Source organism: Ruditapes philippinarum, unplaced genomic scaffold, assembly GCF_026571515.1.
Source record: "Ruditapes philippinarum isolate M1 unplaced genomic scaffold, ASM2657151v2 ctg11021_1_1_1_1, whole genome shotgun sequence".
Classification (NCBI taxonomy): domain Eukaryota; kingdom Metazoa; phylum Mollusca; class Bivalvia; order Venerida; family Veneridae; genus Ruditapes; species Ruditapes philippinarum.
This window is the reverse complement of record NW_026855751.1, coordinates 19882-36975: the sequence shown is the minus strand read 5'-3', so window position 1 is coordinate 36975 and position 17094 is coordinate 19882. Positions and strand designations below refer to the sequence as shown.

The 17094-nt window shown below is 33.7% G+C and overlaps 1 protein-coding gene across 1 annotated transcript; it reads right to left on the bottom strand.

Annotated features, from left to right (window-relative positions):
• Positions 1–13712: 13712 nt before the first annotated feature.
• LOC132744283 (uncharacterized) lies at positions 13713–15566 on the bottom strand. Its single transcript, XM_060732942.1, has one exon. It carries the CDS (start codon positions 15564–15566, stop codon positions 13713–13715), a length of 1854 nt encoding a protein of 617 aa, XP_060588925.1.
• Positions 15567–17094: the final 1528 nt, after the last annotated feature.

Sequence of the window (17094 nt, the reverse complement as noted above, 5' to 3'; positions counted from 1 at the left end):
TTTGAGGTATCAACTTGAAACTTCATAGGTGAATAGATTTCATTGAGGAGGAGTGCATCACACAAATATGATAACCTACCCTGTATTATTTTTCAGTTATTGCCCTTTTTTATTTTCAGCCATCAGTATTCACATAGGTTTCAAATCTGTAATCACTTCAGCCATCAGTTTTCATTACCAAATAACCTATTCTGCTCTACTACATATACATTTCAATGAGCAAACACATTCTCCCCTAACTCCAAGTTCAATGTCACGCTTAGAAATCAAAGGTTAACATTGTCTGCTTGATGGTAAATTTCGTGTTCGGTCAATAAATTTTGTATCCACCAAACGATTTTGAAAATTACATGGCACAAATGTTCACCTTAACAGACAACGTGCTGTGCGCATCACCTAGACCCTATATATCCAAGGCCAAGATGACACTTGGAGATCATATGCCAGCACTGTTTGATGAAGGGTTTATTTCTTGTTCAGTTCATTAAATTTTCATCCATCAAGGGATGTTAACTAGACACAAACTGCCACCATAATAAAACAACGTGTCACATGCAACACCATAACCCCTTACTACAAGGTCAAGGTCACACGTAAGGATCAAAAGTCGTCTTTGCCTGTCAAGGACATACTTTGAGAATAGAGTATATTTCTGCCTAGTCCATAAGGTTTTCATCCAGCAAGCTTTTTGAAATAACTTGGCACATGTTCACCATAATATGGCAATGTGACACGAGCAACACCCTGACACCTACCTCCAAGGTCAGGATCACATTATGAGGTCAAAGATTAACATGGTCCGTTATAATGCAAGTTTTTGTCAATAAAAGGATTTTGAAAAAAAGGAGTTTGCAAATATATTCACCATATTATGACTGTGTCATGCGCAAAACCAAAACCCTATCACAAAGGTCAATGTCATTTGTAGGTCAAAGCTAAACATTGTCTGTATCTCCCTTGTCTGTAGAATAACTCCGAAAGTATTATCAGTAAAGTACTTATTTTCAGTGATAAAATTGGTGTTTAAAACGGTAAGCGGGTCACCAATAAAAGAGAGAGGTAAAGCTGAAAAACACCAGTGTGGTTTCTTAAATAGAGGATGGTGCACTGTTGGGTTTTGATATTTTAATGGGGGAGCAAGAAAGTACCTGCCGATATACTACTGAGTAAAAATAAAATTATTTTGGATGGAATTGAGATCCCAACTATTCAGATTGGTAAACAAAAAAAACTAGGCGAGTAGTGGTCGCCAAAGAATGAAACATGCAAGATCAATCGGAGGCAGTTATTGGTGTTTTTGTTGAGAGGATAGAAACAGACGGTAATGATTGCCAAGCAGACTTTGTGATAGAACCTACAGATTTATTAAAGGAAAGATACAATTTATTGATTGAATCAACTGCTATAGATATTAATCAAAGCACTACGTGTATTTTGTGCGGATATTTAGGTAGCTCGCTACTTTCCGACCGAAATTTGACAACATCTCAGATCTTGATGAATTTTGGTATGCAAACATGTAGATATGTAAACTTTACTTCCGCAGCATTATTTTGTAAAGAAAGAGCGCTAATATTACGTCAAAGCGCCCCTTTCGGCGGCTTAGGAATTGCGACTTTTATATCGATAAAACGGCCTGTTTTAATCAATTCGCATACTTGAATCTCTTACTCATAATCTTTTAAATGCCAACAAATGGTGTGATTTGAATCGCATGTCTATCAATGCTAACAAAACTAAGGTCATGTATATTTCCTCAAAACATAAGCAAAATTATATTTGTGAAAGTCATCCTTGTATTTTGTATAAAACAGAGCAAATTGATTGTAGCTCTGAAGAAAAATTACTGGATATTACAATAAATAACACCTTATCTTGGCAAAGTCATGTTGATAATGGTCTTAAAAAATGCAACTCATTATTACATTTATTATCTCGTATAAAATTATTATACGTAAAATGTTTTACAATGCATATATTTTACCACATCTTGACTATTGTTGCATAATTTACGGTTACTGTACGTTTTTTTCTAGAAGATCCAAAAGAGAGCTGCAAGACTAATTCTAGACAAAGATTATGACATTCCATCTGCTGAACTTTTTCTGAACTCCGCGTAGGGTTGTTTTTTCAAAAAGTTATTATGATGTTTAAAATAATGAATAATCAGGCGCCTTCTTATTTATTAAATAATTTCGTTTTATCGTCAGATGTTCATACTCGCATTTTGCGTATATCACCTGATCTTCAACTTTACACCCTAGACCAAATACTGAGCAATTTCGTAAGTCTTTTATTTATTCTAAATCTTGTATTTGGAACGGCCTTCCTGATTAAATCAAATCTGCTACATCTGTGAACAATTTTAAAACTTTATACTTGAGATATAATCACACATGATATACAAATTGATAATCTCCAGTATGTATTTACATATATGTATTTTAATAGTTTAAATATGTAAAATTTATATTGTACCTTGTTGAGGGCCTCATGGAATATTGATATGTTGTTCAAATGAGTTCTCTCGTTAAATAAAGTCTTTATTATTATTATTATTATTATTATTATTATTATTATTATTATTATTATTAATAATTAACTCATTACATGGAACAATAAGATTGGTTTGATCAGACAAATCTACCAAATGATATTACCAATTGATGTCCATGTAATTTATGAAAAATTCATATTTTATATATGTAAGAAATCAGCCTTTGCCAAATTTAAGATGATATTGGACGTATTCATTCCTTAGGCTCTGTAAAAGATGGTTAAAAGTTTATAATTATGCAAGTTTAATAGTTGGATGGGAAAGTATCGCATCTTTGCCCAAAAGAAATCTTAAATTAAAAATAATCTGAAAATTTCAAGATATTCAAATCGTAGGATCTGACCAAACGAAGCCACCATATAAAGAAACCCTTGAAGATGCCAGGAGATATAATCCCATATGTCGAATATTCTATTAACAAATTCGAAAATGGGTAACTGTTTACAGTGGAATACACTGAAATGGGTAACTGATCGATTTCGGGATATCAGTTTCTGGAATATAGGGGCAATTCCTGAAAGGTTGTAAGTTTTATATTAAATAAAACAATATCACATCACAAATATACATACTATGAATACTGTGTCTTTTTACAGTCATGCAAAATACTTTATATATACATTTGTATCATTTTGGAGGCCTTTCTTTCTATGACTTATTCAGCATGTTGTGTAAAATGATATGCTCTCTATACAGCAAGTGACGAAGAACTAGTAGATATCTGAATCTTATAAACTTTTCAATGGTTCATTGGATTTTATCAGAATTGTATATCATAGATGAATGGGCGAACAAATGGCATTGTTCATCATGAACTTTGGTAGTCTTGCTAGAGATTAGAATATTAAATGTAGTTTCTTTGGAACATACAAAACAGTAGTCAAAATGAACAAAGTCTCTTTTTCATTATTATAAATATAAGAAATATTCAAACAATATGTAATGTAAAAAAGTAACAAAATGGACGTAAAATGGATTTTATTAATACCAGGGAATCAAGATACAGTAGTTAAATTTCAAGTCTCAGATAAATACTGAAAGTAGAACACACACACACTCTAATGAAAAATTTGGCATAAATTCCAAAAATACCTTAAAAAGTTAAGATTTTTTGTTATATACGCGTTAAAATTGAAATGGTATGTCAAAAATATCATGAATAAATTTCATGGCATGTTGATATGGTGAAACATTATCTATCAATATAATGGAAACCTGTTACCTGAATTTTAGACAGGTATGAGAAAATTCACTGACATCTGTTCATGCGAGTCAAAGACATAAAAGCTACATTCGCTACTGTTAATTGATTTATTGGGAGATTAATTTTGTTCAATTGCTTCAAAAACCTCGTCTGACCCACCAGTGTGTTAACATTCCTATCAATAAACCCATAACACCTGTTAAAACTGCAGACGGAAGTTTCTGTTGTTAAAATAAAAAAATCCACTCAAACTACCATAATAAATAAATAAAATTAACTTCTTACAGCAAAAATTCGGGAAAGTATGGTCGATTTTAATATTCAGGGTAAAAAAAAAAATATTAAGAAATGCAATCAGGACCTTAAAATAAAGAAAGAAGATAATAATTTACCAGAACGAACCTTCGGAAAAGACAATTTCAAAATGATAATACTATGATAATTATAACAATTCGTTGAAAATAGCCTAAATATATACAATAAAAAATTATAAAGAGAGCAATTTATTTTTTAAATATGTTTGCAGTTATTTTCATGCATAATTCTCCAGTTCGTTATTTATTACCATAACGCGACATGAATGACTGCTTCGTTGTTAAAAAGCAATAAACAGAAACTACCTTAATCGGAACGTTCTCGGAAGGTCCGAAAAGTTGCGATTGCACTTTCACAAAATCTGAATGCATTCCATAAAGAGCGTCGCGCTTCGGCGCGGACGCCAAGAATGCTTTAACATGTAAACATATGCTTTTGTAGATAGAATAAAACTTATGTATATTCAATGGTGTTCTGGTAATAACTGACCATCGGTCATTCAGACAATAGTACACAACACATACTTATTTAGATGTTATAAACATGTATAGAAATAAGAACTACGTAAAATGATAATGACACAAGAACATTATCTTTATAATGTCTTTCTGGTATTTAATAAAGTTCAAGTCGAAGATGTATCCGTTGCCTACACGTAAGTAAAAATTATAAATGATTTTGGAGTCAAATCCGTTGACACAAATACAGTATTTTAGAGATTTTCTCCTCTTAATATAATTGTAAAATCTGATTAAAATGGTCAAACATGTTGCTTTCCTAATCATAACAAAGTATTCTAATCGAAATATACATGTATATAACTTCAGTTTGCGTTCCTCTTAAAGCTGGTTATAAAAATATTTTTTCTTGTATCCATAACCGAACTATTTCTAAGAAATCCTTTCATTGATAACACAATAAAACCTGTCGACGATACCGTTATTAAAAGATTTTTGTCATAATGCTGTGAATTACAATACAAAAAATAGTAATGTGTTACATAATAAAAAAAAAACAATGTTTCTTAAACTATGAAGGTTTACTCTGTTTGAGTCAAATTACTAGCTATAGCCATGGTCACACTGCAGTTAAAACAGATATACCAAGTCATTTTTATATTTGAAAAAAAAAGTTTATGCAGAATAAAAGTCTGTCATTGCTAGATTTTTAAAAATATTTTTTAAAATTGTCAAAAAGCGAAAGGACTTACACCGTCTTGCTTGAAAGAATTTCTGCGACTCGGGCTTAATATGTACTTAAGATGAAAAAGATGTCATTTTGTCGTGAGTATCTACATGTACTTGTTCTGATCAAACAATTCTTGATTGCATGATGTGTGCGCACATGTCTTCAACAAGGAATCTTTGTTGTGGTCTGTGTTTTGTTTGATTGGCGTTTACGTCTCACCGACACAGTATAGGTCATATGGGCTACGTTCTCAGCTTACTGGGGAAGACCTCAGTTGCCCTTTCGTGCATTATTTTAGACACGAACTGGCACCTGAGTAGAACCACCGACCTTTCGTAAGCTAGCTGGATAGCTTCCTCACATAAAAGAATCCAAAGTCCCTGTCGGGATTTGAACCCACAGCGGTGAGGGGCAAGTGGATTGAAGTCAACGACCTTAACCCCTCAGCCACAGACTCACAAGAAATAATCAAGTCTCGGGCTCAAAGGTTAAAGTAATAATTGTCAATTGATAAATTTTTGAACTATTATGCTTAAACATGTTGCTTATTGAATGGATATTTAGCGAACTAGTTACAGTTGTTTATCTCAAAGGTCAAGGTCACAAATGAATGTCATAGTCATGATACTGCATTTATAGTTATGTCCAGTCCATATACTCCCCACTTATTTACATATTTTGAAATAGTTTTGCTTAACTATGCAGAACTTTAAAACATTTTATTAGTGAGAAAAAGTTTGATCATAAAGGTCAAGGTAAAACTGAAAACGTAAAGGTAAAATGTCATAAAGATATGATCATGGTAGTGTTTATTAATCAATCATATTACTCTTGAACTGACTCAACTAACAAGACATAATTTTGTGGAAAATTAAGAGGACCAGTGTGACAGTTAGAAAAGTAAAAAAATACGCTTGTATGTCAAAATAGCTCTTTGACGGTTTTGTCTGGTTAGATTAGTGTCATTCATTGATGCATTTTTAAATAAATTTACGTACGAGTATACGAAAGTTTGTGTTTATAATTGTAACACTCTCGACATGTTCGATTGTTTCAGACATATCTAGTTATAATCATCGTATTATTTCAATATATATTAACCTTTTCCCTCATATAGGCGTGTTTTGATGCCTTTTTGCCCCCGGCCTTTTTTTCAGGCCTCAAACAGTGAAAAATGCCCTATTTAGGCACAACAAAACTGTTTCTCCCCGTAAGAGTATGTTGACTAAGTATTGTGATGTCTTCAGGTAAAAGTTCAAATTCATCCCACACACTTTTTAGTGCTACTACTCTTCTAAGAAACATGCCTGGCGACAATTTCAATTAAAGCACATTTACATCTATTTTCTGTCACAAGGATGAAACGAAAATAACCAAAGAATGCCGTTTTTTATACATTATTGTGTTAATTAATTATGATAAATAAAATATTAACCATGGAACGATGTTTTTTTCTTAACTGATTAAAGAATTAATATACTGAAATTTGAAGATACTTGTGTTTGTTTTACAGCCTCTTTTTAAATATAAAATAAACAGCTTTTGAGTACACGCATACAAGATTTAATAAGTTTTTACTTCATACACTATAAATAAACACAGTACAAGTACATAGCGTCATTAAAACTGTTTTTTTTTGTAAGGACCAAATTAACTTGACCTGCAATAGGGGTGCAAAACTTTTCGAAAGAAAATTTTAACTCATTCAAAAGTACAATTTCAAAAAAGAATTTTGAAAAATTTTAAAAGATATCTGCAAAAAAAGGTTTACCAAAGAAAACTATCTAGTAAAATCGTTAACCAATCTATTTACAAAAATTTTCAAAAAATTTACAAAAAAGATAAAACATTAAAAGTAAAAGCATGATCCATTAGCATTTTAATTTTGAAAGTGTTATGTCGGTCATTTAACCCTGTTCATTTTTTTAAATATCTATCTTTCTGGGATACATTCTCTTGTAAAGATTTTTATGCCAAACCAATACAGCTTATAATCAGCTAAAACAACTGTAGCATTGTGTCAAAAGGCAACAAAATGTCAAAACTGTGGGTTTTTTAAAAATTCTTTTTGTGTGAATTGTGATAATCTTAAAGGTTGCTATCGCATGATGTGTCTTTTCTTCTAAAATGTAATACATATTTATAAAGTTCACCACAAAATTAAAATTATATATGGTTATTGCACTAAAATCATAAAATAAGCGCAAGTTTCAAACGATAAAGAACATACAATTAAAAAACAATTTTCTTTTCATTAAACTGAAATTATATAGTAAAGACATGTTTTGGGAACATTGTAATTTTAAAAAGAAAATTCGGTAATTTTACCCCACCCACTTTTGAAGCTCTACTCTTACGGCATAAAAAAACAGATAAAGATTTTTTATGCTTAAACTGTCTAGCCATGTTAAATTGATAAAGTACACACAATTTAAATGCATTTTCATTTATATTTTGTTAATACGGAAAAACGAAAGTCATAAAATTGTCAAAAAAGTTATTTTTTACCACTATTTTTGTAAATTGATGGTGATAATTTTAAAGTTTTCCATATAATTAGGAAATACATATCAATTCTGAGTGCATTGTTGTAGAATAATGCACGGTTTGAGTTCAAATGCGTAGTAATATAATCACGAAGGCCGATAGGCCTGAGTGATTAATTACAAAGCATTTGAACGAAAAACGTGCATTATTATACAATAATGCACGAAAAATTAATATATATTTCCATTCTAACACGTCAAGAAAAAAAATTATTATTATCAACTTTTTGGTGGTTAAATAAAGGCTGTTCCAGTGGGTTGAAACAAAACTGTCGTTAAATCTACCGTGTGTAGAAACATTTTCAGAATAACGAATTTTGAAAACGTTGATAAAACTTTGTTTGTTTATTTTATTTCACTCTATAACTTTTCAAGCGAAATACAAATCATTAAAAGTGAAATAAATGTAAAACTCAACTCGTTTGCGACATTAAAATTGTGTACTTGATTTGATTGTTTTGCATGTGATGTTTGGCGCTTCAATGTGACGTCACGTAAACAACACTTTAAACGTCTGTACAGCGTTAACGACTGAATTAAAGATATTGGTGTTCGGATTTATTTTCTTAGTTAGACCATTTTCTTTCATTCTAGATAGTTTTCACAACAAAATTCGACAAAAATTGTTTTTATTTATCAAATTTTTCAAACAAAATGGCGCCCTCAATGTGAAAATACACAGGGAGATAAAAAGAACGGCGAGTGCATTGTTGTAGAATAATGCACGCTTCGGGCCTTCTTTGCTTATATAGAAAAAAATCCGATAGTGTTAGAATTGTCATTTTTCTTGATTGAATCATAAATTAACCACATTTTATCTGATATTGTGTAATTAAAACTATTTCGTACAAAATCTTAAAGTTAAAAGTAAAAAAACAAAAATTATATGGTATTTTGTAATTTACGGCGGCCATATTGGTGGCCATCTTGAATTTTTGTACTTTTGCCCGGGCTGCGAAACTTAAGAAATCGTGTTTTAGAAACTCAAAACAATATGCTTTATAATGGCAATGTTTGTTTTTATGATACAGTAAGTTGCAATAAAACCCCGCCATCTCTTGGACTAATCAGAAATGTCCACTAAAACTGACGACCTACGTAGTTTTCGTCTTAAAAAGGTAATAATAATAATAATAATAATAATAATAATAGTAATAATAACCCCCTTCGAGCTAAATGGACGGAATGAAGCTCATAATCATTAGGGTGCTTATGTTAGCCCAGAAGGACTTAACAACTTGGCCATTGACTCTTGTGACTTTAAATGAATCTTTAAGTATCTTAATAAAAAGTGTGCATTAATCATATCATAAGAATGTACTACATCAATAAATTAATCAGGTTATCCTACTCATAGCTGAAATTATAACCCTAACATTTTTCAAAATGGTAATCTATATCTGTATTATTTACTCGTATTTAATGGGTGATAATCAGTGTGGCCAACATATAATTGACCATATTTTATTACTCTTATTTTACAGTGAAGCATAATTATTGTTGTGTAAATCGTTGTATAAGAAGTGTTTTGCATATTTTAGAAGCACAAATGATCACCCGAATCTCAGTCATACGTTTCTTTAATTAACGTATGTCTCACATTTTCCATTTAATCACTTAATTTATGCATTTCTATAATAAGAATTTATTTATTGATTGTTTTGTAGAAAATTGAAATAAACAGAACTTAAATATCTGACAAACTAAACTAGACATTAGAAACTAGAAATCTGAGAAACTCGAAATAAATTTGGTATCCGGAACTTCTTTAGATTGATTAAACATAAGACGCGTAAACCATTTCTAAAATATCCTTTTTATTACTTTACTTATATTAGAATTGCCAATAACAAATATTTCAGATTATAATTTTTATATGATATTTGCAAATTCTGCTAAAATTCAGTTTATATATCACAGGAAGTCAGACTGATATTAGACGGCCATCGGCCGAAAAACATGCATTTGCTTCCAGTCGCCCATTGTTCATTATTATTTTAGCAACATACCTTTAGATTCATGCTTATTTTCATGAAAATTTGAAAATGTATTTAAAAGTAAAATATTGTGAATTGAACACAGAAAGAAATTTACACAATGAAAAAGGCACTTACTACCAGAAATTTGCAAAATAGCCTTTACATTGCCAAGCAGTAGAACTATGGTAATACATACTACAAGATTAGTCATTAATAGCACATAACATGTAAATTATTACTTGAATATTGTATCGTTTTTCTTTCTGAAAATCTTGATACATTTTCCTCAAGTTTCATTCTCTTGGTCAGCTGAATGCATGCAACGTCCAAAAAAACAAAAACAACCAGAACCAGTGACCATTAACTTTAAATGAAAAGGAATACAATAAAATTACTAACAGTCTTATGTAGTAAGACTCATATATTGTCAATGGCGACCTATGGCGACTATAAAGTAAATAGATATCAAGCAAGTACATTACTCGTGCGAAATATTACTGCTCGTGTGAGGCTGTCATTACCGTAAATTAACTGCTGAATAAAAATCTGGAAACAAAGTGATCCCTCGGAAGCATTAATCACAACAAAATTAAATAAGAATTGCAGACTCGGTTTGATCGAGTCTGTACATGAGGGAAAATGAATAAGTGCAACATCCCTCACGACCCCTAGCACCGGCTTGAGAGGTACTCAATTCTCAACACTTAATAGTGCTGGCATCAATGATCCCGAAGGACCAGAAAAATATAACAACACTGAAGTGAAGCCAAGTTTCCACTGCGTCCTTGGTGATTCATCATAAATCTGTACAACGTCGCCAACCCGAACGGTCTGAATGTCGTTTCCTGTTGTTTTGTGGTATTGACGCAGTGTTGTTAGATACTTGCGATGCAATCATAAACAATAATGACTGATGAGTTGTGCCTGCATCCTTGCCCTTTTTGTTACGTCAAACATTGTGACAGTCTGTGGCTCTGGTATACTGCCTCCATATGGAAGTGATGTAATACGTCGCCCATAATGAAAGTGCGTCGGTGTTATTAGGTCCAGGTATCCTATATCTGAAGTGACGTAAGTAAGCGGTCTTCTATTCATTATACCCTCAATCTCTATAACTGTGGTCTGAGGCTCACGTAACTGATGAATGAACGACCTAACATTTTTTAGTAGGACCCACCAACCGCTAAACCATTGTGCTCGCTTAGTTAAAAATTTTCATTCAGCACTATGGCTGTGTAGAGCGTCAATAACTGTCGTTGATCTCATTAGTTGATGGTATTTGCTGCAGCGTTGAATGTTGTTGCCTTGTCTGATATCATTATACAGGATTTTCGACTTTGTAAATCTTCTGAACGCTTGGATGAAGGTTTCTTCAGATAAATCTGGTACAATCTCGAAAATAGACAAATATAGGCATTATGCTCAATTCTAGAACTGCTTCCTACTTACAGTGCTCCCGAGAAATCAACTCCATTGTCTGTAAATGGAGATGTATCCTGTTCTTTTATCTTTGGTAGGGGTACTGCAGCTGTATATGTTCTACCTGTTACCATTTTTTGTTTGTTTGTATAATTTTACGCCTTTTCCCAACAGTATTTCAGTCATATAGGTGGGTAGTTTCCTAACCATCGTTCCTGGAGAGTTACACCATTACTAGACTACCTTCCTCCGCGCTAAACCTGTTACCATTTAACCTTGGACGCATTTCCGGAGAAGACTTTGTACATACTGGCAGATAGACGGGATAAACCATTATGTGGGATATAGTTTTAAAAGATTCGCGCTGTGTCTTGTTTCTGTATGTAGTAGGAGCTTAGCTCGTTATTGGAAAGAAGAAGCCAAGAGGAGCATACAGTTTTGCTGTTTCTTTGATTATGACGCGTTTTGTCATCGTACCAAGTATTTTTATAGACCTCTCTGTCAGAAATATCTGGTCATTAACAGCATTCCATCTCATGCCTCGAATCGTAATTTCGTTCGAATCATGTTTGCCGTCTTCTTTGGAAAGGGCGCGCAAATGACAGCTGCTTGAATTCCAGGAACGCAGATTAAAGCCATCAGACATCAGGTCTCTTATATCATTGAAATATTTAATAATCGTACTTTCGTCAGTAGAACAACATATAACATCGTCTACAAAGAAATCTTTCTTCAACATTTCACTCACCCATTAAGTGTTGTCATCAAGGTGCTTCATACGGGAAGTTTTTTAGGATAAATAATGAACATGTAGCTCCAAAGAGTATAGATTTGACCTGTAAGATACTGAAGTTACTTTCTAGGTATTGTTACTGTGATTCAACCACTCTTTCGTCAAGTTGCACGTGCAAGAATGCCTTCTCAATGTATTTCGAGATGGCAACGGAAATCCCTGAATCACTCTAACTGCATCGTCGTTGAATAAAGATCTAAGATATGTGAACTTCTGTACGTAAAAGAAAGATACATTATTGTGTACATTTGAGTCTACTAACGATTCCCAAAATGACTGTCATTCTAAAATGTTGTGAAAATATAGGAAGCGTAAATTTTGACAGTTTGTGAAATTAAGCATATTGACCGTTATGTAAATAAATTACATGTGTTTTGGAAGTTCTGTTGGTCTTGATACCGCAATTGTTCTCGGAATGATATGCGATGTTGGTGTTGTGTAAACACTAAATAATCAAAAGATTGCACTGGTTCTTCAATAACGTTGTTTTATTATCGATTACCGGAAGTCAACTCATATAATGACGTCAATACAATAACATATAAAAAGGCGCGTCACGCTAAACGTGACGCTAATATTGGCGCAATAACTCAGTACATACATATGTACGTAACACTCCGGGGGCCACAATGCTTGTTCAAGATCATATTAAATAAAATAATAATTGTACAAACTGAAATTCAATGAAATGAAGTATTGTAACTTAGAAACTTTGAAATCAGATATATCTAGTGAATTAAATTACAAGTTCGATCAATCAATTAAATTCATAAACTGTCTCTGATAGTAAACCACTATAGCAATTAGTTTCAAATCATTGTTATTATACTCTTATTGTAATTAACCGGTAAAGTTTCACTGATTATATATAACGCATTGCAAATGTCACTTTATGTTTTAAAGGCATGCGCGAAAAATTGGTGCCGGCAATGCACGTGAATCACGTGTACAATGTTACTTAAGTTCTAGTGGGTACAGCTTGGCAATAGGTCGTGTAGTAATTCCTCGTCTGGATCTAACACGGGCTGCTCGAATATGTCCATCACCGCCAGTTACTACATCTTCTATAATTCCTAATGACCAGCGATTCCTTGGTAAATACTCGTCATGTATTTGAACCACGGCACCAACATTGATATTGTCACCATGGTTACCAGATTTTCTGTGAAACTCTCGCAACGATGTGAGGTATTCGTGTTTCCATCTTGACCAAAAATGATCAAGCGTTGCAGTCTTAAATCTGAACAATTTACCGGCCGATTCTTGGGTTAATTCCTTTGTTGTGGGATCTCTGTCGTCTGGATAAATAGGGGAGGTAATCCTTCGTCCGTATAGTAGATGCGATGGTGTTAATGGTTCTTCATCTTTGGTATCTGTATATGTATATGTAAGAGGGCGGTCTTCTATTTCTGAATCTTTTCTCACAGGATGGTGGGGCATAGTTCTGGGTCGTCTACTTATATTTTCGTTTCGTGATATCATGTAATGGTCATCTTTCTGTGGTAAATTGTCAACATAATTTTCTTTACTGTACGTAATGCTATTTTCTGAATATTCGCGTGTTTTTTCGTAGCATAATTGTTGGTTTGGCTTATATCCTTCTCCGACCGACTCTTTTATCTTAAGATGCTCTACTTTAAGTTCATTTTGCGTAATCACAGTCATAACGTTAATTTAAGAGATGGGAATCGATGTCGAATGTATTTCAGTATCAGTTTTCAATAGTCCTGATAGATTGTATTGCTGTAGGTCTGTCACCTCTAACAACTTGATCTTGTATTACGTCCCAGTAATGATCAGCACCAATTATAATATCGATATCAAAATCCTTATCTCCTGAGACTGGATGGGCGAGTTTGAGCCCTTTCAGGTAAGTAAGGTGACCAGCATGTTTGTGATGAGATTTCAGTGGCGTGGAAATTTTAGGAATAATCAAAACCTTTATGTGAATATTTTCTTCTGGTGTGTCTAAATACACGGTAGCCTGTCGCACGCGGCGCTCTTTGTCTCCGAATCCCGACATGTCTCCGAATCCAGTGGTCACCAATTGTAATTTCCGGGGTAGGTGTTCACTTATAAATGAACTCTGGGAACCTTCATCAAATAGAATGTTTGCAGGCATGGAGGTACTTTTTGAGATTACCATGGAAACTGCTGTCTTTAATAACACAGGACCTGGTGTGGTAGAGTGAGCAGAATGTAATACCGAAGTGGAGTTCTTTTTCTCATTGTTGATAACAGGATACTTATCTGTAGATTTGGCTTCTTTTTCTACTCCACAAATACTAGTATGATGTCTGCGTGAGCATATTTTACACTTGAATTTAGACTTACAGTCTGTAATCTTGTGGTTTCCCAGACAATTAAAACATAGCCTTCTTTCCTTCACTATCTTCATTCTCTGTTCACGATCTTTAAATTTTACACAGTCTATACAAGAGTGCTCTCCCTTACAAAACACGCATCTTTGTCTATGTGATCGTAAGTTGCTTGGTATGGGTGTATTTTTTCTTTCTGTTCTACTAGAATCAGATTTTGTTAGAAAAGTTGCTGTCGGAATGAAGTCTTGAGGGGTATTCAGCAAATTTCCAGCGTCTAAAATATTGATTTCATTCAGTATACATTTCATCAATTCACGCAAAGTCCACGACTGTATCCCGTGCGCACGTGTAATGTTTGTTCTGACATCTGGTGGTAGTTTTTGAAGGATAACCGGTGTAAGTAGTGAACCGTATGTGGTCTCATTCTGATTCAGTGAAGCTAATGCTCTGATATATGTCTCTGTTGTATCATAGAATTTTCTAACACTCTGTATAGTGTACCTGGGTGCTGGAACTTCTAGTAATGCTTTCATGTAAGTTTGTATAATTCTGTCCTTTTGACCATATCTCTCATGTAACAATGAAATAGCCTGTTCATAATTAACATTTGTTAAGGCAAATCCAGCTATTGTTTGCAAAGCTTCATTTTTAAGACACGACTTCAAGTAATTGAATTTCTGTACTCCGCTAAGTGAAAGATTCGTGTGTATAGCAGACTCGTAAGAATCCCAGAATGAACACCAGTCAAGGACATTTCCGTCGAACTTCGGCAAATCTAACTTTGGTAATTTGTGATATACTGAGCTTTGAGATAAGGACGGTAAGAAATGCATCTGGGAACTATTCTCGCTGATACCTGGCGCACAAATCTCGGATGTTTCGCTTGATACGGACGCTTGAAATGGCTGAGCATTAGGGTTTAGAGCTGGGGAATTGTAGTTCAAATTTGAAATTGATACCTTCCTAAAATCATGTACCTTCTGTATCTTGGTCGTTAACATGTAAATATACTCATCATGCTCAAGAATTTCTGTTTCTATTTGTTCTTCTTCTTCGTCTAGAAAAGAATCAAGGATCTTTTCGTGAATCTCCGTGATCGTCTGCTGTTTCTGCTTGAGGGAATCAATGATCGTCACAAGTTCATCGTAATCGGCTGCCTCCCGCTGAATTATCTCGAATTTGTTCAGGAGTCGTGTAACTGCGCCTTTGTGACCCTTCTGTATAGAACGTAATTTTGTTGCCATAGTGTTATCCGGTTCGCGGGACCAAAATGTTGTGTAAACACTAAATAATCAAAAGATTGCACTGGTTCTTCAATAACGTTGTTTTATTATCGATTACCGGAAGTTAACATTATATAATGACGTCAATACAATAACATATAAAAAGGCGCGTCACGCTAAACGTGACGCTAATATTGGCGCAATTAACTCTGTACATACATATGTACGTAATAGTTGGCACTGTTATTCATGGGCAGCTCAACTAGTGGGGATTGAGCAGCGGCCGTGGTGTACCATTTGCTGCTTTTTATAACTTATTAAGTTCCATCTCTGTCTGTATTTTCCATAGTTACGCACCAAAATGAGTGGTATAGTTATATAAGATTCGTGTTGTGTCTTGTTTCTATATTTTTAATAGTTTAATAATATACAAGTTAGTGTAGTGACGTTGATATATACGTTGACGTCATCTTCATTTTCGCCGTCAGGACGTCTTGGGTGTACCCGCCTATACATATCGTACGTGTTCTTGATCATAATTTCAGTATCACATACGGTGTCATAATGTATTCAAATGTAAAAGTGAATTGTAAATAAGGTGATTTGTACGCTTATGCAGTTAACCATACATACATCCAGCAAAATTGTAAAAATACGAAAAGAGTGAAGGGAAGACAATAGGAAAATGTGGCGACTACATATATACTTTACAAAAGTTCAAACTAGACCTTTGAATTTTGCGCAATAATCAAAATACCGTTCGTGAAAAATAAATAACAAATTCAATCAGATGTTATGCTCTTGAACACAGATCGCATTAGATCTCCTTTACTGTCCTCAAATAAAAAGTTGAAAATTCAATTTTATTTCTTTAGATCGCCCGGATAATAGTCGTTTGGCCAGCAATAAACATGTCGTGAATATAAATTTTGCTAGATAATGGTATGTGATAAACAATGAATTCGTCAGACTTTACAATTCCTTCATGGGCTATGGAATTTTAATGAAATGTGGACGACACCTAAACCATGAATTAAATATAATGTTTCAGATAATGAAAAAAAAACAACAACAAAACAAACTGATTGCTATAAATAAATATTACTTTCAGGCCAGCAGAAGGAGGGGGGGGGGGGGGGCAGGGGGCGGGTCAAAGTTATGGATGACGAAACATTTAAAAACTAAGGATAAACTTTTTTTTGATCGATTCTGATCGTTTACAATGCAAGATGAATTATGAAATTTTATCAGCACAACAGATTCAGTCTGATGCGGCCGAAAAAGTGCGGCGGGAATGAAAGTCATGGGGAAGAAACCTCCAGGCGTGTCGTTAAACTCTAATCTGAATCAATTCTGATTCCCGCCCTGGGCGGTCAATTTCCGCTACCTCTGAAAAAAGACATCAGCACTGTCAAAGCAATAGTTGATGAAGATGCAAAATATACAATGGAGGTGATAAGAGACATATGAGGCCTAAGTGTTTTCCACCTTGAAAGAAAAGATGAAGTTAAGGAAAGTGTGCGCCCGTTGGATCTTGCATTTGCTAACT

Excerpts from the sequence above, each read along its gene's own strand:
- LOC132744283 (XM_060732942.1), bottom strand. The coding sequence starts at position 15,566 with ATGGCAACAAAATTACGTTCTATACAGAAGGGTCACAAAGGCGCAGTT.